The following is a 25,404-nucleotide window of genomic DNA, read 5'->3' as shown; positions in this document are numbered from 1 at the left end:
GCCCATGCGGGGAGTCAAAGTACACTTGTAGGCTGAGCAACAATGGGGCCAACAGTGGCGGAGTCAGCGCCAATCTGCGCGCATTGAAATGTTTCTCTCTAATTGGGCAGTAATGTAGGGGAGACGGGGGAGACCAGACCGTGTCAGCATGGGCCCCTGGTGTTCACTTAAGTTGATAGTCGGCCTCGCAGAGCCGTAAAGACAAAAACTGGCATTCCAAGACGTGGCTAGTTGCTCCTTGGTGAATCTACTCATCCGGAATGCGAGTTGGTATGAAGTTTGAGTTCAGGAATTTTGTTGGTAGCCAGGCCCTGTTTCAACTGGATGCCCGCAGACAGTTGTCCGATCGTCGGTAGTGCAAAACAGAGGTTTATGCTTGGGCTTACTTTTAACGTGTTTAGGCGTTTTTAACGGGTTTTATTTTTCGTACAGATATTATTTTAGTCCGGCATTGGATGTTGCCCTGTCAATGATACCGCCTTGCCACTTTGGTACTGTCTTGCAGCCATAAGATCTACTTGGAGATTATAAAGAAGGGTTTAAGAAACTGATCATTGTAGCATTCAACCGAAGATAACCTTGCTGCTCTATTGGCCCGGTAGGATGACATGTACATCTGTCCCAAGCGGAGTAATTGTACTTAAGACCCTTCATTCATCATTTTCTAAAGTCTTTTGACGACAAAAATAGTCCACAGATGCTGCGTGACCAACGAGAAAAGGAACGTCCTCACTTCACTTTTTGTTTGTTTCTCAACAATTTGTGCTGGACATTTGTATTGGTGATTTCCAACAAGTGTAAAGTACATGAGAATGGCCCCAGCGAATTTTTACACAATGTTGCCCTACAATATAAGCACAACAATCAAATTTTGTCAAATTGTCGCTTCTGGCCAAACAGCCAAAAACCCATACCGAAGACTATGTATCATGTAATGTACATAATCCGACACTTGTTTATATCAACGACGACTATTTCGAATTATATGATTCATTCAAGCTAAATGCATATCATGGCTTATCCTTGGCCTGTCAAAGGCATATATGACCTAGGATAAAGATCTGACAAACGTGTTTAAGTGGCAGGAATAAAGATTTACTGGCCACAATATCAAATGTACAAAAACGACTGAAACACCTTCCCAGATAGCATCCAATGTAATCTCTGGGCAGCAAAACTGGATATATTCTGAATAAGGCAAATGATATTGCTTACAGATACTCTTCATATTAGCACATTTTCATCAGCATTTCATACCTTGGGCTTTTAGAACTGCAGAAACAAGCCCCAAGATGAGTCCTTTATTTTATGGGTGGTACCCTAAAAATCAGCCCAGGGCCCTTCCAGTAACCATTTTCCGTCAGAATTTTGGGAATTTTTGCTCCGTGAATGTCGATATACATTTGGGATAGTGTGCTTTCAACTCAGTGTGTAGATAAGTGACTAGAATATTGACTTTGAAAAATCAGGTTTCCAAGCCCTAAAAACTGCACAGGGTGCCTTTAAAGGTAAGTTCAAGAAAGACGCCACCAGGGGCACCGTTAACGGTCCCTAACCTGGCTACCGTGACGCCGCAGCCGCCTTCACTGCGCAAGCGCGAACTGCCCCCGTTAATCCACCAGTTGCCCTCGGCCTCATCTGTCATCACCTCGCGCCTGCGCGGCACGGCGGCGCCCAGAGATAGACCAGAACCCGGTCCTTAAGTGGATAGACCCTGGTGACGCCAGCTAACCCACCTAGCTCCCTTACGACGATTTTACTCAACACCTCCCAGTAGTAAGGTTAGGTGTACCTTTCAAAAACTCATCAAAAGCCATTCCATGTTGAGCCCCCATCGCTATAAGTATAAACAAATAGCCAGAGAGATAGATACTTGAGTCTGTTAGCACTCCCGTGTGTGCTTTATCCCTTTTGCTGAAAGTGTCCGCAAAAACGTTATGTAGCAAAGTAGTCATTTCCGATTGCGTTTAGGAGCGGAGCTTATACATAAAGATGTTGAGAAAAAACAGCACTCTTGGTATTTGAACAAATAAAACTGGTCAAGACTTACGACACCTTTATTGTTGTTATGCCATTCTATAAAGAATTATCTAGAATACTAACACAGTAACAGCCTAGCTTTTTCACAGCAGAAAAAAAACGAACTTTTCAAAATCAGATACAAAATGTAAAAAGATTATGAAAAAATAAAAATACTAACCCAACGAAATAGAGCTTACTTCAATGATGATCCTATACTTGATCCAGCGAATCAACCTTATATATCGTTAAGAAAAGAATGAAAATTTGAAAAAGAAACTGCTGGGTGGTTATATTTGATACCACCTGGTCCTTCCAACACAGCTTGAAATGGTGCGTGGCTTAATACTGGAAAACATTGTGAACATACGAAAAATTGCCTGTATCTTTAGAAGTTCGATTGCTCTATGATCTGTATACGTGTAATGAACCATGTACCAAGCCATGAACTAAAGTGTGGGGCTCGATTTTTTTTCGCTTGATGACAGTGCGCATGACACAGTCCTGGTATAGTACAGCATCAGCCTCCGGGCCTTCCTACGGTGGTAACAAGTCGGCAAAAAAGGAAAATGATTGGCCAGGAGACTCAGTCAAAGAGGCAAATGACCTGTACGGTCGCCAATCTCCCCTGACCAATTATTCTCCCGCTATTCGGGAACATTCTACTGTTGTTTCTGCTGTTTGGTAGAACTTTTACAGTTTTTGAACCCGCGCGCGTTGTTTTAGTCTGACGGATAGTCTCCATCAGACTCCTTTGCAGGGTGAATAAATACTAGAAAGCACGCAAATGGGACCCTCTATGACCGGCAAACTCCTCTGGCCAATGATATCCCCTTTTTAGGCCGATTTTTACTATTAATTCGGCCTGCAAAGGAGTCTGGTGGAGACTAGTGATGGAGGCTATCACGGCGCGACCTGTCCTGGGCACGAGGGACGACCGATCACGTGGTCCCTGACAGGCGGGGCCAAAAATCGAACCTCGCGGCGACCGGGAGCCTCTGTGCTGCCGTGCAGGCCGGGAACCCGCGTTAGCCGGGTCTATCAGATGGTGCGATAAGTAATGGGCATGCGGGTAACTCGGGCTGATTTATTAATTAGCGGGTCTTGTCAATCGGGCATTAATAGCCAATGGGGTCGGGCTGTGCAGAGAGGTGCGGGGCAGTCGTGACATCAGCACCATTATGGAGTAATTTCATTACGCCGTGAGCCAGAGCTGTAATCATTCAGAGCAGAGCTGTATAAAGGGCGGGATCGTCGTCCTGGGCGGAGCCAGACCGTACAGTCCACCGCTTTCTCTCGGAACTACACGCCACCTCTCCCGAGCAACCAGCAGAACCAGGCCCGTAGTAGAGTCTTTCCGATCAGCGGCGGCGACTTGCTCTGGCACAGACGGTGAAACTTTCCCCCGCCGCCACGAAAGTCAGACTTCCAGGAGTGACGAAACAAGTGACGGGAGGATTCGACCCCGCAGACAAGTTTCCCAGCCTGACTAGAGACAGGGGAGACCGGAAATTTCGGTCGGGCCTACCTGCGACCCTCTCCCGAGGAACCATGGAAGAGTTGACGGCGTTTGTGTCCAAATCGTTCGACGGGAAGGACAAGGTCGGAGGAGATACGCGAAGAGCGGACGTACAAGGAAGTTCTAGGGGACTTGAAGGGGGACATAGACCAGAGGCACGGGGACTCGGGAGCTGAGTCCGATGTAGACGGGGACGATCTCTGCCCCGTGGGGTCCCCGGGGCTTCCCGTGGGTCTGGGGGCAGGAGACAACAGTCCAGGCCCAGAAAACAAAGGTAAGTGTCCCGCCGTCACTCCGGTAAAAACGTAAACAAGAAACGATTCATGCAAGTACGCACAGATCAGACCGTGGTGTTGAAGTGAACCAAACCCCACGTCAACGTTACACACACATATCAGGACAATGATAAGTTTATCAAAACCCAGCTCGTCTCTAGACCTACTAAACGAGTCACTATATATAGCTAAATCTTACACGAGTTCTTCCGCTGATACAACAAGTTGCGTGCGTGCGACTGTCGTTGCTACATGTTGCGTCTTCAACTGACGCAAATTTGTCGATGAAAGCATATTTGACTCTGATAAACCAAGTAAAATTCCAGACCGAAAAATGCAGATAGCAAATTTTGACTTAAAGAATTCTCACTTACACGTGGTTTTAAAAACAAGTGATAAAACATATTTTTCTTAGTTTTTTCTTAGACCTAACTGTACAGCATGGGACTCGACAGTGCGCTGGTATTATGTTACACATCGTCCTACGGCCCACATGACATACGTTATACCAGGACTTAAACTGTGGCAGAGCTACATCATGTTCACGACATATTTCCTTCAACGATGACCCACAAAAAAGCATCACGGTTTGCCTAAAATAATTGTCCATTTTTCCACAAAAAAACACTATTTGTAACGTTGCACTTGTGTGAAATTTGCTTATATTTTTATGTCTCCATTGATTAAGAAATCAACGGTTTCTTGTTTTCACCAGTATATGTAAGAGACTGGGCATGATTATCGTGGTCTCAGTTCTGATCTAGATCACGACTTTGTCAGACATTCGAAAACTGAAATCATGTCAAAACAGAATGAATCAGAACCAAAAGTCGCCCTGTAAACATACGTACCCTGCCATGCTATGAATACTTTTGTGACAAATAGAAATACATTGTTTGAGCAGATATTTCTATCATATCAATACCATCTAACAGAAAACCCATTTATATAAATGTATGCATGAGTGTTGCTCTTTTTCCGTCCATTTTCTATTCATACCCATAAGGCTTGCCTTGGGGTAAAAAAACGCAACAAAACTCGTCCGACGAATTACTTTGCCTTCAAATTCGGACCCGTTTCTAGCTTCCACTTTCGTCCCATTCACAAATACAATACGTCAAAGTATAGGCTTCTGTTTGGCTCGACTTTTGCTGCAAAAGTCTGGTAGGTTGAATGAAGTTGTTCATTTACAACCATGAGCATTTTACGTACTGCCATACTATAACGTTTGATGCCATCCTAGCATCGAAGTGTTACCACAAGACGTTGTTGTGATGTTTGAATTCCATTATACGTACGTGCATCACTACAATTTAGTTTGTGATATTCGTCGATGAAAATGTTGCACGATTGTACATATTTAGGTAACACCGCGCCAAGACAACTGTTGTTAAAAGAACGTTAAAGTTAAAATGGAAAATCTTTTGTAAATTTCTAAACGACGGCTCCCTCACTAGCTTACTTGTTCATATATACTTTGTCAATCAAAAAATGATTAATATATTTGTTTAGGGTATCTCTGTCGCTGGTATTATCGTAATATTTCACAGGCAACGTTAAACAGGGTGCATCTGGCATTGAGGTGTGACATTGGCGATGGAATCCAAAATTGGGATGTAACATTGTCAATGTCACATTGGTTCGCGTTGTCAAGGCTGATGTGTCGGTGCACGTGGTTGGTCCGGAGAGTAATTTAAAATCTCAACCGTCACATGGGAGATAGTCGTCTTTCTGAGGGCAAAAAATGTCAAAGTATGATGTACAATGTATATCACAGGAGAGAATATCTATGAAGAACTATATGTTTTTTTTATTTGGGCCTTTAAATCTCCGAGCTAATTTCTTCAGTACATTTTTATATATTATTTCAACTATTTTTCATATTCTGCATCTTTAATTACATAATTGAGCTGTGGAAATATACGAGCCGATCAACTAAAAAACATCCATGTTGGTAAATGCTTAAGTATTGCAATTAGGATCTTATTGAAGAGCCCGAGCGGTTTTCGTTGCTAAATGTTACTATATGAAATATTTGGCCTTGTAAATGTTGTATCACGCATGAGAAATTACTCAAATGGAGAATATGCCGCATTTGACGAAATCGTAGCTACTCAAAAAGCCTCTTAGTTCTTCACTTCATTTATTTCATTTCATGTAGATCATTCCGGAACCATTTGTAGAGAAAATATATCACTGCATTTTAGGACAAGTAGCAAGTAGCATGTGCGTGTTGTTATAGTCGGTAGTGTGTATGTACTACATGATTCACATACACGCGACCACATGTTATAGATTTCCGGATAACTCCATTTACTAAATTATTCATGCTCTGCTATCAAAAATATGACCATTTCAAGCCTTTCGTTCTTATGGTTCAATTTTTAAACGTTGTATTTTTGTCCGGCTATCAACACTACGTAGATGCATATTTAGTGCTATTGATATCCGTCATAAACAGAAAGAAATTGCCATTTTACAGGTTGAAAATTTCTTTGAGAGAAATAAAGAATACGCGTTAACCAAGAGTAGTTTTCTTTTGTGTCTTGTTGATGAAAAAATGCCGGTATATCTCATTGTCCCTGCTCTGGCTGTATCATTCAATTTTCTCAAAGAGTCAACAAATTACATTTTACATAATGGCTTCGGGATTACTTGCACTAAAAATCAGTTAATATTACGGAGGCGATATTAGAGGAGAAAGGTCGATAATATCATGCAATTTCAGATGTTCTCTGTACTTAGATAATTAAGATTTCATAGACAAAGGAACTGCCTTCTAGTATTGTGGAGCTACGTAGTTCAAATCAACGCTGATGCACTCGGGTAAAGCACTAAAAATTATTCTAAAACAAAATACTTCTATTTCTATCATTTACTTCTACGGTAGGACTGTGATTTCAGAAACAGCTTGCTTGATATAACAGAAAACATGATGTTAGTATTTGGATAAAATATAAAGAAAATCTATAATGTGAATCAAACGGTAACCGTTATTTACATAGACTATATGCTTGTCATTTTAACTAACGGTAAGTTTTTGCGTTTCCATTATCTAAAACCTATTGTTGAACCATATCAACCACAGGATCTCTCATTCTGTACAGGTATGTTTATACTAGCCCATTGTAAATACCTGTCTATTGTTTACGCTGGATAAGATCGTGACAGTGACGGGAGGATGGGTTATAAGGGGAGACAAGTTTGCCGTGCCCGCTCGCTATGCTCGGTACCGTGTGGCTAACAGACCCGGCGCCCGCATTCATTCTCCCCGCTTTACGGTATCACAATACCGCTGACAAAGGGCAGACAAGAGAAGTACACAATAGTAACATGGAACCGCCACAATAGTGCAACAAAAGCGGCCAAGACATGTCACGCGACCAACACTTAAAATCTGCAGATGTTCAACTAGAGATAAGAAGATAGAACAGCTATCATCAACACATAGGACTAGAACATGTTTTCAAACTAGAAGGTGTTTTAGAATCCCGAGCGTTGTCCTAGCGACACGGAACAAAAAATGTAATATCCAAACATATACAGATCAACAGTTTTTTCATATTGATAGGTAACATAAATATCATCAATTTTTACGATGAAATCATTTTCAAGAGAAGACTGACAGCTAAATACATGGATAGCGGCAAACTAATTGAATTATTGCAATGATTGTATCGCATCCGGGAAAATATGAAATTTTCATCTTGCAAATATCGACATCTGGCAATCAAGTATAAGCATTTTCAGTCTTTTTAAAATCAAAATTATAAATCATTTCGGTTGAAAATTGTTATGATATATATTTCATCATAATATTCACTACTAGGTGCCAGCCATTCACCTAATAATTCAGTACATTGATTTGAAATAACATGTGTGTTGTGTACTCGGAGTATATCCTCAAATTCTACATTGGAATACAGTTTTGCAATGTATTAAATACGCACAAAACAAAAAGGACCTTGATTCAATTGCAACACATAGCACTACTTCGTTCACCATTTTCACCGGACTATGATTTGGCGAAGGTAGCCGAAAAGCCCAGACCTGCTGTTTCTAACAGTCTGCAAAATATCTACCAGACGACAAGATTGAATTATGAACATGTCGTCTGCATAAGTCTTTAACTTATTGTACAAACACCAGATGAAAGCATAATCCGGATTATCCGTGGGGATTTTAGAGTTTAAAGATACTGATACTCCTGTTTTCGAAACCTCAGTTGTACCACATAAAATATGCAAACATATCTGGGTACTAGAATTCCCCTGATTGCTTGGCTGGGTTGCACTATACCATACCTGTACGGTTGTTCTCACTTATTCTCATTGCCTCTAAATGTAAGGAATGGATGTGGAAGAAATATCTAGTGGCAGAAATATTCCTAATCTGCTTTTTAGTGCGAATATTTAGGTATATCCCCCTCGTGTGGTTCACGCGGTGCCTGTTGCAAGCTCTCAGCTACCGATGCTCGGTGTAATAACCGATTAGTTACAGTCATTCAGGAAGCGTAATCATGATGGCGATTGCTCTTTTCCTTTGGTGATCATCCTTTCAAAATGTTAGCTTATCTGTGATAACGGAAACGAGCTAAATTGACGGAAACATGCGTAGGAAACACGGCGCTAGCTGCATGGGACACGGTAGCGGCTCGGTCACGCCGGGCGGGCGGGAACCACGCCACCCTACAGCCGCAGGGAGGGAAGATTACGGACGATTTGTTTATTATCCTCTCGGAATGATATAATCATGACCATTTTGGAGATTACATGGATTGGTGGTACGGCTGTGTTCCCTGGAGGGACTGCAAATGATCGGCTGGTATATTGAGCGGGGAATGAAGCGCGTTATGGAGAGAAAATAGCGGGGGAGCCAGGCTCGAATTTGCCGAGGAGCGGGGCAAGCTTTGGCGATACGGTCTTCGTATCTGGCTACGGGCAGGGACGGTGGATAGAGATGTTTGAATCCAGCAGTATGTTTGAATCCAGCAGTCCAATAGTTCATAATCTTAGAATTGCAAGTTATTATGTCGCTCACACATATGTGATTCAGCATAAAGGAGACAGGGCTGACAAGTAACTATAAAATCACATATTTACACCAGTTTGTAACACGTAATGTTTCTATGTATTTTGGGGTTTCAATATGGTTTGTTTTCTGATATTTTTTTTCTAATAATTCTACACACCTGTTAGAGTAAATTGTTTTGTTTTCACTATATAATGTAGTTGTACAAAATGCTGTCCATCGTGCCTGATTCCATAGTGATTTGGACGGCATTCGCTCTCCACTTATACCGTTAGGTACCACGTCTTTATGTTAACATGTAGGCACGTCGCTCTGTTACAATATTGATGCAGTAAATGGTTCACACACACATATATACAGTTCTATAAAAGATCGGTTCAGGCACATTCCAATAAAATGGCATCTGAATAACCATATAGTGTAACATACAGCAAAATGAAGTAACACAGATGCCCGTCAGTAAGCTACTCTGACAACATACAATATTGAGTATAAGATCATTTTGTTGATACTACTAGTATTTTTCGTATTTACCCCTTCTCGTTTTTTCATAGTGGCATAACGTCTTAGAGTATATTTTTGGTGCAAATACCGTAATGCCCACAGCTCATATCTTCCAGTGTAACACAAACACGTATGAGGAAAAGACAAGAAGCAAATGCAAAAGCTGCCCTTGTCATCCAAAATTGTCATAATCAAGAATGACGCGAACACTATACTAATCAAGGGAAAACTGGAGTCAATCTATGAAAGAATATAAAGACGCAAACGTACAAATTTGTAGTCGTTTGTGACATCATTGGCACCTCAATTCAGAGCTCTACTATTTGTTATTATTTAGCGAATGTAAAACCATTGGCGTTTGTAACTACACTGTATTCATATGTGGTGTTGATATACTGTACCGTTATATAGAATGATGTACTTTTTTTAATTTCATCTGTTAGGTCTTATTGAGTGTTGCTTGCGTTTAGAATCTATGTCATTTTTTGTATGTTACCAACAGATTTTTGGACAGTTTGTTTTAGTCGAAATGCTCCATTGCATCATTCTACAACAATACAGATCGCTCAGGTAGGTCGAGCCTGGTCTTTACATAGTAAACGATGCTCGCAAAATCCTATAAGATTGAGAACCGTCTGCAAAAGATATTTCTCCAAGTCGTAGAATCGACTTTATTGAATCAATATGTCTGCAGACGTCCCTACAGTATGGGGCTAAACCGTCCGAGGTCTCAGATGTTACCGACTGGAGATATTTTGAGTAGACGTACAATGAAGAAATACGTGCGAGTTTATACAAGGATATACGGTCTGGTATTTCCATATACAGCCAATAACAATGGGTGGGATATAATGCACCACGTATACCTACATAACAGTGGACTAGGTATATGATATGTTTCTAAAAATATATGGAAATGACTATTGAAATAAACGTTCAACCATTTCATTGCAAATCTGTGCCTAAATGTATTGAGGATATTCATAGCCGATTTGTTGTTTGACAAGATTGCATAAAAGAACGTTTGTTTATATCTATTTTGGACAGTCTTTTGTATAATGTCAACAATAACCTGTAAAAAAGACACAGAAGCAGAATTCTTCACACTAGCTGCTATTTGCGGTGATAAAATGACGCTTGGAGGATTGATTTGTTATCTTAAATTACTGCGTGTGTTCTTTGAGCTTATCTCTATTCGGATCATGTAGAACTCTGCAGAGTTGAATGAGCCTTACAGAATAAAAAGCTGGATCCGCCGGCTCTTACCGGGGTCAGGAACAGGGCAAAGAGATAATTTCTGCCTCGGTGATGAGAAGATTACAGAGCAGGGCAGATAGAACGCCGCCAGGTGGCGTGACGCCCGGGGGGACGCGGCGGGGACATGTCTCTTCAGGTGTCACCGCGAGGTCGCGCTGTCGTTTGTCAACACTGTTTTCCCTATTGTATAAACCGAGCTATCTTTGGTACGTGTGGAGCCTTGTCGTACTGGAACTAGGCTTAATAACAAGTCCTCGAAGCATAGATACAGGTTAAGACATTGAGTATGTTGAGAAACAGGTTGTATGCATGCGCAAGTCAGATTGCTTTAAGGGAGTCATACAAAAATACAGGCTGTACACAGGTCAATATATGTTTGAGATACCCATAGATACAGGTTGTATTCGGGTCAAGATATGCTTGAGACTCGACGGAAGTCTAACATATTTCTAAGTAAGAGGCCTAGTAAAGTTAAATCTACCGGTTTCTCAGTGTGACGTGAATAAAGTGTTCACCTTTATAGAACACAAGGTAGCACAAAAATCACAGGGCTGTAGTGACTAATGTCTCACAGTAGGCATTTTATAGAACAGGAATGGCTTTGATTTTACACAAGGTGGCTCACACACAGGTGTGTGGGCGTGAACGAACAAGCAACACTTCAAAGGGAGAGGCATCAACTCAGTACCTGTGTAGAAAATTGCTCCCAGGAGAGTTCGTTACCGCGAATTTTGTAACACGAAGCTGAGTGCTGTGTGTATGTGACGAAATGCAGGTGTGCTCTGCGTAAAATTAAGAAATGGAGGTGATGAAAAAATGACAGGTACTTGATTTTTTTCGGATCTGAAGTGAAACAAGGTGGCAAGCTGAGCTTCGTCCCCGTAAAAGGGGAATGCGTTTTGATTGTACGGCCTTAAACTAATAGTAGTCCGTAGCACTGTATTGTCGTATATTAAGGACAGGGGTATTAAATCCATATCCTCTTTAGTTACCATATCCTGTATCTGTATCAGGATAGCCGGTATGTCCGCCCTTCGGCGTAACACACCAGGCACGCGGCGCGGCGGCAGCTAGCTATTTCACACCGAACGACTTGTTACACACAATCTTTGCACATTTAATTGCAGGAGTTGTTTAAAGCTTTCAAGTGATGCCCACTCTATGATAGTTCTTGGAAAAAAACGGGTTTTCGGACACCTCAACTCTTGGATGATAACTCTGATAGTTGAAGACATGACTGTTTCTTGTTCTTTCTGAGCTGGTACGTATTAGGTACTTAGTAGTTGGTACGCCCACCAGTTCATCAATAATTTTCTATGTCATGCTGGACATTTTTCGTCAATCTCTGCCTTGTTCCAGACCCGTCCAAACCCGGTGAGAAGAAAGACGACCTCAAGGACTGATACACACATGTGTAGTCACACATACGAAATTAGAACTTCTCCGTCCTATCGTTCTTAGGACTGACTAACCACGGATATAAAATGACAATCCCTGCCTTGTTCCAGACCCGTCCAAACCCAGTGAGAAGAAAGACAACCACATGTGCATTCACAGATACGAAATTAGAACTTCTGCCATTGTTTCAGATCTATCCGACCGTTCTTAGGACTGGTATAATCACAGTAATCCCTGCCTTGTTCCAGACCCGTCCAAACCCGGTGAGAAGAAAGACGACCTGGAGTCGCCCAGCTCGAAGGACGGGAAGCTGAAGCAGCGGCGCTCCAGAACCAACTTCACCCTGGAGCAGCTTCAGGAGCTGGAGCGCCTGTTCGACGAGACGCACTACCCAGACGCCTTCATGAGGGAGGAGCTCTCACAACGACTCGGCCTGTCAGAGGCAAGAGTACAGGTAAAATCACAAGGAAACTAACCATGTCAAAGGCCTATCAGAGGCAAGAGTACAGTTAAAATTACAAGAAAATGAACCAGTTAAATCCCTGTCAAAGGCCCGTCAGAGGGTAGAGTACAGGTAACATTACAAGAAAATGAACCATGTCAAAGGCCTATCAGAGGCAAGAGTACAGGTAAAATTACAAGAAAATGAACCATGTCAAAGGCCCGTCAGAGGTAAGAGTACAGTTAAAATTACAAGAAAATGAACCAGTTAAATCCCTGTCAAAGGCCCGTCAGAGGGTAGAGTACAGGTAACATTACAAGAAAATGAACCATGTCAAAGGCCTGTCAGAGGCAAGAGTACAGGTAACATTACAAGAAAATGAACCACGTCAAAGGCCTGTCAGAGGCAAGAGTACAGGTAACATTACAAGAAAATGAACCACGTCAAAGGCCTGTCAGAGGCAAGAGTACAGGTAAAATTACAAGGAAATTAACCTTGTCAAAGGCCTGTCAGAGGGTAGAGTACAGGTAAAAATGATCCAGTTAAGTAGCTTCAATCAGGCCTCAGAAGCGACTAGAAAGAGCCTGAGATACAGGGGTTGCCTTGATTTTACACGAGGTGGCTTATACAGACTATATCTGACTAGGGCAGATAGCCGACCATAGAGGGTCCAGTGTGTCTGGCTAACTCCCCTGGCCAGTTACATTCCTTTTTAGGCCGATTTCAACTAGTTATCTAGCCTGCAAAGGAGTCTGGTGGAGACTAAACCTGAAGTACGTACTACTAGTTTTCGGGTTATTTTCAGGGACCCCCACCCGTTTCTGAGACGATACGTTAGCACTGTGTCAGCGGAATCTCCTCTCTGACCGGTGATTTGATCAAGGTGACTGATATCATACCGGATCGCATTAGGTCGGCTGATGAGATCCGGACATAAGACGCAATGATCATGATCGTAATGATGATGAAAAGTAGTACACTTTGCGCCATTAGGCTGGAGTTCCGGGGGAGGACAGGACTGTCGGAGTGGGGTCACCTTGCTTTCGAAGTCTTGACGAGAAGACTATTTTTTAGGGGTTGACCTCTACATAATATTATACTTCAGGGCAGAAAACACTTTAAGTTCTAGATTTCCAAGCGTTTAAATGAGGTCGTAAAAATCTACGAAACGATCATTTATTTCATTTGAGTGTTCTTCGTGTGTAATACGTTTTCGCTCATTTGTGCAGTTGTATTCCATTTATCTAGTTTCTCTCTCATAATGAAAATATCAACAAAGTAGCAAAAGGCGCTATTTAGCCAGTGGTTTTTAAAAATGCGTAACTAAAGAAAGCACGATACTCAACGTCTTCTCAAACCTGACCACAAACCAGTACATTTCGCCTATCTGCAGTCTAGACATTCACTCACAACTTAATCAAACTACCTCGGCGAAGGCCTGTTGTCATTTCAAGACGTCTCAACATCATTGTGTTGTCACGCTGACAAGATTTAGAACTTGCCTCACATGCGACGGTTACCGCGCGTCGGTCCACGGTACGCGGGGCCTTTGTCAGAATCGCCGGCGAAATTAGATTAGCTTTCGATGAAATTCTAGGGGAATGATTCTGTGCGGAGCAAATCTGCCGTCCAATATTCTAAACTCGATTTGTATTTCCTCGCCCCAACACAATTAGCCCGCGCTGCGCCCATCTCCCGCCGTTTATTCTCGTCCAATTTGTGTCGTCCCCAAGGCGACAAATCGGATTGGCGGGCTCGGCGCGCGCGGGAATCGTTTCTGTCAGGACCATCAGCAGGTCCCGGCGCAGATGAAATTTTCCACATTTCAGGGCAGATTCATTTCCAATCACCGGGTCGTGTCGTCATCCCGCATCAGCTGCAATTTCGTTTCCTGCCAAATTAAATCCGTCCGCGGGCCGGGCCTGTGTGTCAGCGCGGGGACGTCCCGAGTAGCGTCACCCGACAAACGACGGTTCTAATTCGCCAGCGATCAAAGTAGATTTAATGGTGCCACTACAGTGGGTAAAAATTGCAAGATGCCACCGTTCGTTATGCATTTACAAGAAAGATGGGTAAGGAACGGAAAAGATGGAGAATATCAGAGAATGTCACTAAAAGAAGGGTGGAAAAATAGTTGTTAGATCTTCTGTGGTGTCCCAACGGTCAAATGATTAGATCAAGGGAAAGACGATAGAAAGATTCTTTACTGACTCCACAAAAAGTACAGGGACGTCTTTGGACTACCGTGTCCACATGGGCAAATAATGGTAACAGACGGACAGGTACCATTTACCACTCGAAGCACCGTTGGCTGGCCTAAAAAGATACCAGTAGAAAAAAAGAGAGCCACTTAAAAACGCATAAAACACGCCAAAAAAGCCAAAGCCTAAACCTCCACTTGGAGAGTATGTTCTGTGTAGTACCCTCCTTCTACGGGATCATCACTAATTACAGGTCCTCCAGCTTTACGATATCAATTTGTTTTATAACGATTATGATGGCACATCAGTCAAAGACGTAATGTGGTTAGACTCAGTGAAACAAAGAGTGGCAGGTATTGTAGATATTGAAACCTATAACATAACAGATATGGCACATTAGTTGCGCAAAGTGTATGATCAAAAACATATCTGTAGTGAGATCGAATGCTCACCACTTATTTTTCCAAGTGAGACTTTAGACTTTTTATGTCTACGAGTCAACCTGTCCTTGGTGCTGAGCGCTGTGTTTTGTGTTTCAGGTCTGGTTTCAAAACCGGCGAGCGAAGTGTAGAAAACAAGAGAACCAGTTACAGAAAGGTGAGCAACTTTATAAAGTACAGATTAATGAGACATTGTTGGTCACAAATAGGTCGCAAATTTTCCAAAAAATACATGCACGGTTAAATTTCATTTCACGTACATAACAGTTACAAAACGCGAAATCTGGGTGGATAACTGACTTTTGGCATGCACGTTGCACGTAAAAACGAACCCAAATGCTCTTGGTTCTATAACCCATATCCATTTAACTTGTTATATCCTATGCCGTTCATTGGTCTACCATCATCCGAATCAACAACCAACCAATCCATGTTTCCAATATAACACAATCTTATAACATCGGAAGGAAATTCTAAAAATGTGACTTTCTAAACCCCCTTCGTAAGGCTAATTTCAGGTGCTGTATGTAAGTCGTATTAGACTTTTCTCTATTCTAGACCTTGAGTCTCAAAACGCGTATCGCTTCCGTATGTTGTTTTTCCTGTCCATTTTGCCCGCACCTCAAACTTTAAAGGCATATCCAATGCAGTTTGAGGATGGCAAAACAAAAAATTCCGTATGAGGAAATCGTCTGATATTGACCTTTACTACCATTTAACACAATGGAAAAATCAACAGTTTTCCGTCAGCGACATCACATTTTGCCACACAGATATCAGTACACCATGGGATAGGGTTGATCTAACTTACTGTATTTTTCTAAGAATGACCAGCTTTGCCACCCTGAAATTGCATTGGATACATTTAATTCTTTGCCGTTATGAACAAGATTGAACTGTAATTGCCAACACAAAAAATTGGACTCACCCAAATTTATATACTGTACAACTCCAGTCTTTGACAAAGACTGGAGTTGTACAGTCCAAAAATTTGGTTTCGAAAAATTACAGTAAAAAAATTTGGGTGAATCCAGTTTTTGGTGTTGGCAATTGAAGTTCAATCTTGTTCGTGATGACTTCTACCAACACAAATGAACTTTCAAGATAATACTTTGCCGTGTTGACTGTGTCTGACTTGCGCTCTTGTGTGCCCCAGGTGGAGACATGTTGTGTTCAGCGTTGCGAGGCAATCTGACCACGCGTGTTTCTGCCCCCTCAGGTATGATGATGGGCTCCAACCTCGACACCTGCCGAGTCGCACCCTACATGAACATGGGCACAGTGCGCATGCCCTTCGAGAGAGTCCAGGCACACCTCCAGTTCGATGCTGCTGCGCATGCGCCACACCCAAGCATGATGCTCTACGCGCCTGCGCCGTACGCGCTCCCCATCACGTCCATGGCTGGTTCCCTGGCCGCGGGGTCACTGGAGGTCACCAAGAATAGCAAGAACAACAGCATCGCGGACCTGAGGCTGAAGGCACGTAAACATGCCGAGGCGCTCGGGTTGTAAACAAGGGCAAAGGTCAACCTGCACATCATACTTCATCTCAGGAAAACTCACCGTTTTAGAACTTTGAATGGAAGGTGTTACATCTTTACTTGTTACTTGATGCAAGTGATAAATACTAGCAAGTCCCGAGCAGTAAATACAAATGCTAAGACTTTTTGCTCGTATGAGCGAGCTTTCCCAAAACTGTTTGTCACATGAAAGCAGCATTACACGCGTTTTTGGAAGATCGCAAGCGCCAAAAAAATATAATTGTGTTGCTTTTGGTAACACGTTTCTATTTCGGTGCAAAATCCAGAAGATGAGTCTTTCTCTTCGTTCTGAGGTTGAACACCTACCAGTCTTTGGTAGGAAACAAATGAATTCCATTCAATGTGCGACGCATTGTAATGTGGCAATATTGAAAGTCTTGCACAGAGCTGCATTCGAGTTGTTGCCACGTGATGATCACGTGAAGGACAACTGTACCACTTGAAGCTGGTTTCATGGCTTGAGCATGATGGAGGCATGAGAACTTGATAGATCACGTGATAGATCCGTACGTTCGCGTGATCGATCCGTGATATTTACATGTACATCTCCGTCGAATGTCTACATGTCATTATAGCAAAGCGACAAGAAAGATGGCATATTTTGTATGAGGTGCCCTCTTTGAGACTTGACAACGCGTTTCACTTCTCTCACCCAAGCCATTTACACACACAAAGCGATTGATGCGACCATATCTGTCTTGCTGACATAGAGTCATCGTGTAATATTTTTATTGTGGCCCAACCATGCAACCTTGAGAACACAGTCCATCGTGCAAATATATATTTCATGGCTAGCCATGGTCCATGCTGTCCCTTTTAGCAAGATGCGATACGTTAAAGTATTGTTCGCTACCTGTCTTTTACACTGGGTGCATATGAGCAAGATCAGCCACGATTGTATTTTGCCAATAACTTTGACCAAAGCTGTGGTATTTTGCGAGTCATTTTTATGAAACATTTGAAGCAGCGTAGTTGTAGAAACTTGCATCTTTTAGTTTTACTCTGTCGAGTAGAGCGCCTTACGTTGACCATTGCAGCCGCTTAAAAGCAAGACTTGAAGACATGTACCAATCATAATCATGGAATTTGATGCTATCACTCCATCAGATCAATACAATGCCACTCAACCTGAATTCGGAGGACGATTAACAAGAGAAAGCTTGACCAGATACCCACCAGTATTGTTGGACCCCTCACGGTGTAGCTCCCATTCACACATCGCAACACCACTACACAGGACCCGTATACGACGTTTGTATATCCGTGCTTGGTGTATATGTTTGTACATAATGTGATATTTATTGTCAGTATGTGTGTGTATATGTTTGCATGGTTCCCGGCATATGGGGCGCTGGAACTCCATGTAAATTGATTAAAGGTGGGACTGTCGAGGCAGTCGATTGGCTAATGATGATTAAATCTTTAAAACTGCAATAGAGATGGGGTTATGGTCATTGTATTCATTGTTCTGTATTGGACTGTGTTCATATTACAGCAATAGTATGGGTGATATATTCCAATAACAAGGTAGATGCAATAGTACAGATGTCCCTTGGATAGTTGTGACTTTTTTGCCCTGCCGCTAAGTTTTCCAAAAAGCCGACGTACAACAACCAATTTCTGTCATGCTCTGTGGTCCTCCTTTGAGATAGCTGTCGCAGGGCACACGCTGTACTACTTCTCCCAATTATAGCTTGATTTAATTTGTACATTTGGCAGGGAAATGACGGGAATTCCCGGAGGGCGAACGCCTAATGGATAAAACGGCCCGAATCCCCGGAGGGCGGGAGTTTAATGGCTATAATTGCTGGTGTCGTTGCTCTCAGTGTAAATCAATTATGCTCATGACTTATACATGAATACAAGCTCAGGCGGGCCACAGTAGGTCGGCACGACGTTGTTTTTGGCAGATTTTATAAATGACGATGCGTCAGCCCAACGACAGCCTGCAGGAGGCATTGCACTTGTGCAAAAGCGACGCCTGGTGTCAGACTTCGCATTGCAGGGGCAGGATTTAAAGAGGATAAAACAAGAAATATCGATGATTCTATTATATCACAGTGGTGGTCTATATTAAATAATCGGCCATATAGCTGATACGATTAGCCAATAATGTGATCATATCATAGAACAGGCGATGCAGGAATTGAGTTATCGGTCAACCGTGTATCGATCACTCATCGGCCGATCCAATTAGTGAGGTGACCCCCCGGTGACCCCACCGAAGTGGTGGAGACACAACAAAAGGTACACGAAGCGACTGCTGACAACTTCAAACAACATGAACAAGATTCTCCGGTCCAGGGTAACACTGAAACATACAAAACACAAAACGACGTATAAGAAATACTATGGTCCATGTTAGAAAGTCCCAAATTTGAACTAAACAGATTTGTAGCGATAATATCAATATTCTTCCAAGGTTTGCTGAAAAATAGACATTCTTATCAATTCTGATGTATTGCAGTTCCATACCAAATACTGGAAAAAGCAAGAAAGAATATCATCAAGTAGAATCAAGGGCTCTCCTTGGTAGAACTAAGCACAGAAACTATAGCACTTGTCCACGGTAAGGCCCTTATCCAACAGACATTGTAAATTGAACGTAAAATGGAATGTTTCGTAAAATTGATAAAAATGTGTACCGTGGACGTTTCTGGTGACAAGTCGATACTTACAGGGGGACTGTGTTCACGCTGCACAACACGGGACCATGACGAGGCGTACCTTGGTTTGGGCGGACATCGGAATTTGCAAGGACCTTGGTATTATAATATGCTACCATTTCCTTGAGAAATTTTCTTCATATGCAAATCCCTTCCAATATTTAATCCCTTTAAATTTAAGAATTTGAAAGCATTGCTCATTAGAAAATGTACCAAAATCGTTATGGAAATGTGGCACATGTAACGTTACACAATTGCAAAACTCATCCAACCGCGTAGTGTCGACAACAGGAATAATGACAGACTACAGCACTTAAGTAATAAGAAATGACATAAAACAGACACATGGCGAGATCTGTCACTGAAACAATAGAACACCGCTTCATACGTCATCATTACCCATCATGCCCTCGGGTAACGGCTTAATTAGTAGCTGAGGGAGGCCGAGGGTTCAACCAAGGGTAGAGGTCACTGACTAACAAATGTGAGTTGGCATGTTGAACATTTTCAATGGGAGCCGATAGAATTTGTCAAAACACGAATGCTTGAAGTGCTGGAACATAACCAAGCAAACTTTTGTTCCATTTGGAAAGCAGTTACAAACTTTCTGAGTTTCTCAAAGCTACTTTGTGTACCTCTTTTGTAAAAGACTAGAGTTTAGCTCACTTTTCCCTTTGCCAAATTGATTAAGGGCCACTGTCCTCGACCTGCACGTAAAGACAAATTTGTCCGTGCATGTGTCCACCTGCTGTATCTGTCAGTTGCAATTGTCATGGCATATAAATCCGACAGGTCTCACCGTGACTCCTTCAAGACTGGTCTTGTTTTTCTCAGCTCCATAGAATGCATTACAGGGACAATTGTTGGTGGTAACTATTTTCATGCACATTGTGTATGAGAACCAAAGGGCCTATATATATATGTAAAAGCAAGGGCGAGGTTGATTATATCTACTTCAGTTTTTGGTTTCTTCCAAATTCATCTAAGACTAAGCCCATGTATTCAGAGTCGTTTACGTTAACCATGGAGTTATAAGGGGAACTTGCGCCGCCCTCCAAATGTACCGTAATATGATATAAATCGCACAATAACTTGATATAGAGTCAACACTGTCACAGGTACTCTATTCTATTTCCTTCTTTTTGTGCCTGCGTCTTCACTCCCTCCAAGTCGTAACCCAACTCTCTAAAGTCCCACATTTTCCCAAGTCATTTGTTGTAGCCTCCTCTTCCTTTCCCCTTTGACATACAGTAAATGTTTGTATGTTGTACAATTGTAAAATGTCAATGCAATTCAGACGTAGACGTGCCCGAAGCACTTCGGCACGTCTGCAATGTTGATATTTAATAAAGATTTGATTAAATGACAGTAAATGACCAAGGGATGGCCGGTGTGCTTTGTTGTAGAGACTTGATGCTGCTCGGCCGGGAGTCACACAGGCAGCAGAAGGCACAGCAGCGCCCCTAGCGGCAGAGTGTAGTACATGGAGCTGTAACAAAATCACAACAGCTCAGTATCGGGATCTCCTACATATTTCCTATTCTCCACCAGACTGACAACGTGGGTTCAAAGACAGTAAAAAAAAGGGAGAAAAATTGACCGTGGGGAGTTTGACCACCGTAGAATTCATTTGCCTCCGGAGAGGGAAAACTTCTAGCTATCGGACTTACTCTCCTGGATTGTTCCGTTTTTTTGCCAAATTCTACTATCCGCATACCCTCCCTACCCCCTCGTAGGAAGGCCTGGTGGAGGCAACATATTTTCCACGAAAAAAAATTGAAAGAATATTTAATGACTGATTCCTCGTTACCTCCAGAAAACGAGAATGGGCCCCATGCTCTGGAGATGGATTGTAGTTAAGATGAAGCCGACGGCCAACTGTGTAGTCAGCCATGACATGCACATGTGCAAGAAGCGCCACGCTGCGGATGGAAGGCGTTCATGCACAGCAAGCTTAGCCACCTGCGAACGAGAGTAATAATATTCAGATTTCTTCAGTTCAAAATACTAGTAGAATGACAACCATAAAATCATAAAAAGTAGAGGAGTAGAATTGTAATTAGGATTTTTTTACTTAAAATCTCTCACAGCGAAAGAGCGCCACCTTTCTGTCTGCAATGACAACTGCAGTCCATACGCTGAAGCCGATGAAGATGCCCGGATGTGGCCCGTGCCACAAGGCCGACACCAGGAAAGTCAGCACAGTGCGCATGTGTGAAAAACGGTAGTACACCAACCTGTTGGAATTCACACATGTCACATTCTATCAACTTTTATCTTGATAGCGACGTGGTAGTGCACACGATGTCGAGTGAAAAGACAAGATGTTCAAGAACTGTCAATAGCCTATGAAGAGAAATTCGTACCTTTTCAGCCAAGCGGAAGTGGTTTTGTTCCAGTTCCGGGTGAAATTAGCCATATTCGTTGACAACTGAAAAATCACGTTACATTGACAAGGTGTGAAACACATTGCATTGTAGTTTATGAAGGAACAATATCGAACCTACAGAGAATGTTCTGAAAGCCCAGGACCAATACAAAGATCGTCAAGAACAAAAATACAAGTATTCGGGGAGTCTCACAAAATTAAGAGATGTTCAGCAGTTTGATACCAAGGCGGTTCTTTTTTAACTTAGCAAATGCGATAAAGCAGGCTTCGCTCCTGGGGCGTCGCCAAAAAGAGTACCTCCAATGTGAAGAAAGAATAGTCTGAAAGGGCATCCCAGCGCCCCCTAGCGTCCTGTCTGCAGAACCCCAGGCCGGCAGCGTTACACAGCCCCTCACCTGAACAAAAGAAATTATCAAGCTTACGAGTTTCCATGCCTCAAACAATTGAGCATAGAATATGCAGAGAGTTATATCGATGATGATTAGCCTCCTTCTCAGACTTCTTGGAGCGACGGTGTTATGTATTTTTTTTTTTTGAGGAGGAGCAAACAAACAAAAATTCTTTTACACTGTCCCGCTAGAGGGCTGCGCATGAGAAAAATGATGATAGTGTTGCACAGTGTGTACTTACTGAGTGACCAGAGCCAGTAGTAGTTCAGTCTCGCGAGAAACGACGAGATCCACAAGTAAAGGATCCTCTGCAAAAACGGCGTGTCCTCCACAAAACCAAGATCTGCAGTGACGACCAAGTCTGTTAATGCACCGACCATGTACGGTAAGAACTGTCACACTGCATTTGGCATATCTACACTACGTACAGTCATCATTGTCTGATCAACTCCCTTCTAGCGTACATCACATTGTTAAAACTGCTCGTACTTTTAATACTAGCACTGAGTTTGTGTTAGCTGACCTGTAACGCACGCTCATACATGTACGTGCCTGTTGCTCTCACCAGAAACACTTTGTAAATAGGTTACCTGATATCCCTTTTTATCTTATTCTTGATATGACTTTTAGAATTGTATTTTAGCATGTATTATGAATTTTATACCTGGATTTTAAAGGCGGATCTGTAAGCAATGACGCAATTCAGGTGTTGATTTTATATTGTACCTGCTATGTCATTGGTAATAAAATCTGAATCTGAATCTAGCCTTAAGGAAACAATTTCCCCTGATCACTTTGCTGTAGAGCTCTGCTCCTCAATAACTGCAAAGACCCTGCAAGACAGTATCAAATTGGCAGGGCAGTATAATTGTCAGGGTAGTATCAAAGACGCCAGTACAAGAAAGGAAAGTCCGATATAAATGCTAAAAACCCGCACAAAATAAGCTAAAGTCTCAACGAGTGTGCCACTGATAATGCAAGACTAGATAACAAACGTTACTTACGGCTAAGGCAAAGAGGCAAAAGTATTACATGATGGGGCACACGAGATTTACCTCCATTTTTGTGTAAAGGAAAGACGGACCCAGCAAAGCCGTGGATACTGAAGAACACTGCTGCAATCATCATCTTATACAGCACCAGTGTCTAGAGGAGGGATCGAGATGAATCAGTACCATGTAATGATAGTACCATGTGTCTGAACAATACACCCAACACATTAGTGGTAATGCTATACTGTCAGTCAGTCTCAAAAGACTGCTCAGTTCCTAATTTTACAGACCAAATCAAATCCAATATAGTGGTAATACACATCAAATTTACATGTGTCACCGGTCAATGACTTTACTTCTCAGTAACGTCGATACCTTAGGTGCCGATTTCCGCGGAAGACCACCGTACTCCGTGAAGCGGTACAGCGGCCCTGTCAGCAGTCCCGGGGCGCTGAACATATACCCGAGCTGGGCCATCAGCCGCCACCAGGGATGCGACGGGACTGTCAATGGGAATAAGTCATGGAATGAGATAAAACTATGGATATATTTTGAATCATCTAGGTTTGTATGATACATAAATCTTTGAATCAGGACGGTGGTAGGTATAGACTTCTAGAAACTAAGAAGAGCTAGCCAATGGATACAGCAAAAATTTTGGTGAAACATCATTTTGTAAAATTTCATCAAAAACGTTCCTTAAGAATGAACTCTCTTATGGATATCGCAATACTATAAATAGATATCTATTAACGATCTATACACACGACGAAACATACTTCATACTAAGGTGTACCATAATCGTTCTGTATAAACGATTCTATCTAGTCGTCAGGTGCATAAGACAAACTTTCTACAAAACGTCTTTACCTTGCACTTGTCTTTTCCACGAGTCATGACCCCCAGATGTCTTGTAACCGTCATGTTGTATCATGGCTAGATCCGTCACTTTTTGTGTCAGCATCATCAGCGGCCTTTGGAATTTTGAAAAAGGGGAAATATTTACTAGTTAATTTTTGTGAAATTTCTTCTTAACATTGAGTTGTCCCAACTACAAGTTAGTATTTGTTAGCTCAAGTGTATGTTTCTTTCACTATAAAGTCATGTGAATTCTTTGTAATAAAAAATATTTTGGCATGGGAAACCAAGGAATAAGTTTGCTCGTGGAGTTAGACTGTAGAAGTCTCTCCTACCTCCATGGTTTGCTAAGGACGGGAGATTAAGAAAGATGGCAACTGTTCCAAAACAATACATGTACATGTACCTCCGTTTACAAGTAAGTACAGCTGTATCTATAGTTGTTGCAATATACGACATTCAAGACAGTTAGTTGTAGTTTATGGTCATGGCACGTACATGATGACTTTGCTGTTGACGTAACTTCCGCCTGGAAACCGTGACGACAGTAGGTGACTTCCGGTCAGGAAAATAAATTGCCACGTGATCGCAGCACTGTATGACGGGAACGATATTTGATCAAAACTTATATTACGTCAGAAATCGTTGTTTAAACAAATTCTACCATCTGTTAATGTTAGCAGAGCAGAAATGTTAATATGGAAAGCGCTGTAGATGTAGATGTATATATATCAAAAACATGAGCTCACGACTGGCGACTTGGAGAAAGAATGGTAGAAATTATCCTCATTTTACATCAAGCAACATAAAAGATTATTTCTATATGGCATGGTGTGGGGCCAAGCACAATTAAACAACGTTATTAAAAGTTGAATTCTTGCCGCTTGTGTTCGTTCCTTAACCTCAAATTCATTGTTACTGGGCATCTGTATCACAACAAATCTTCGGTATATAGTATACTTGTATATAGAAAATATAGTCGCAATAGCAACCTTTGTGGATAGACTCTTTTTATGCGGATTATGTGTTGTATGACAGAACATGTATATCAGGTTTGCTATCTGATTGCTATCGGTTTCCTGACATCCTAGCGCCTAAGACAACCAATAGCAAGCATGAAACCGCTAGATAGCGTGTAGTCAGAACAGGACATAGCAAACCCTCTTAAGACAAGATCCACAAAGCTAGCCGTGGCGACTCTTGATTCGGGCTTACATTGCATTACCCTCAGACAAGAGTCGTGGAAAGATCCATTGGCAGAACTGCACATTTCCCGTTGGCTGCCCGATGCTCCGTTTTTGACCCGGTTTTTTTGCTGTCCCGGGCTTCCCTACAATATAACTCCACAATTGGCCGGGTTGCCGATGTTTAGATCAGCCTAAATATTCCACAGCGCGACAGAAAAGTACTAAAATAGCTAGTCGGCACAAGGTGGCGGCCATCTTGGAAATAGTCGGGAATGTCCGCTACCGCCGTCGGAACG

At 42.2% G+C, this 25,404-nt stretch overlaps 2 protein-coding genes across 2 annotated transcripts in view; one reads left to right on the top strand and one right to left on the bottom strand.

The window, feature by feature from the left end:
* Window positions 1-22,538, bottom strand: part of LOC109477877 (ghrelin O-acyltransferase-like) — a 29,986-nt gene extending 7,448 nt beyond the window's left edge. The window contains exons 1-5 of the mRNA XM_019779331.1: window positions 22,313-22,538; window positions 21,980-22,077; window positions 21,660-21,724; window positions 21,398-21,530; window positions 21,104-21,255 (exon numbers count right to left, since the gene is read on the bottom strand). Of these exons, the coding sequence (XP_019634890.1) occupies window positions 21,104-21,255; window positions 21,398-21,530; window positions 21,660-21,724; window positions 21,980-22,077; window positions 22,313-22,451 (587 nt within the window). The 5' untranslated portion in view covers window positions 22,452-22,538. The remainder of the gene's footprint in view (window positions 1-21,103; window positions 21,256-21,397; window positions 21,531-21,659; window positions 21,725-21,979; window positions 22,078-22,312) is intronic.
* LOC109477876 (short stature homeobox protein 2-like) lies at window positions 3,144-18,061 on the top strand. Its single transcript, XM_019779330.1, is given in 5 exon segments — window positions 3,144-3,621; window positions 3,623-3,812; window positions 12,252-12,457; window positions 15,186-15,243; window positions 16,243-18,061. Coding segments are annotated over 5 exon segments (861 nt in total). The 5' UTR covers window positions 3,144-3,570; the 3' UTR covers window positions 16,599-18,061.
* Window positions 22,539-25,404: the final 2,866 nt, after the last annotated feature.

This window comes from Branchiostoma belcheri, unplaced genomic scaffold, assembly GCF_001625305.1.
Source record: "Branchiostoma belcheri isolate BF01 breed outbred unplaced genomic scaffold, Haploidv18h27 scaffold41, whole genome shotgun sequence".
NCBI classification, from domain to species: Eukaryota; Metazoa; Chordata; class Leptocardii; order Amphioxiformes; family Branchiostomatidae; genus Branchiostoma; species Branchiostoma belcheri.
The sequence above is the reverse complement of the archived record's forward strand: the minus strand, read 5'-3'. Positions and strand labels throughout refer to the sequence as shown.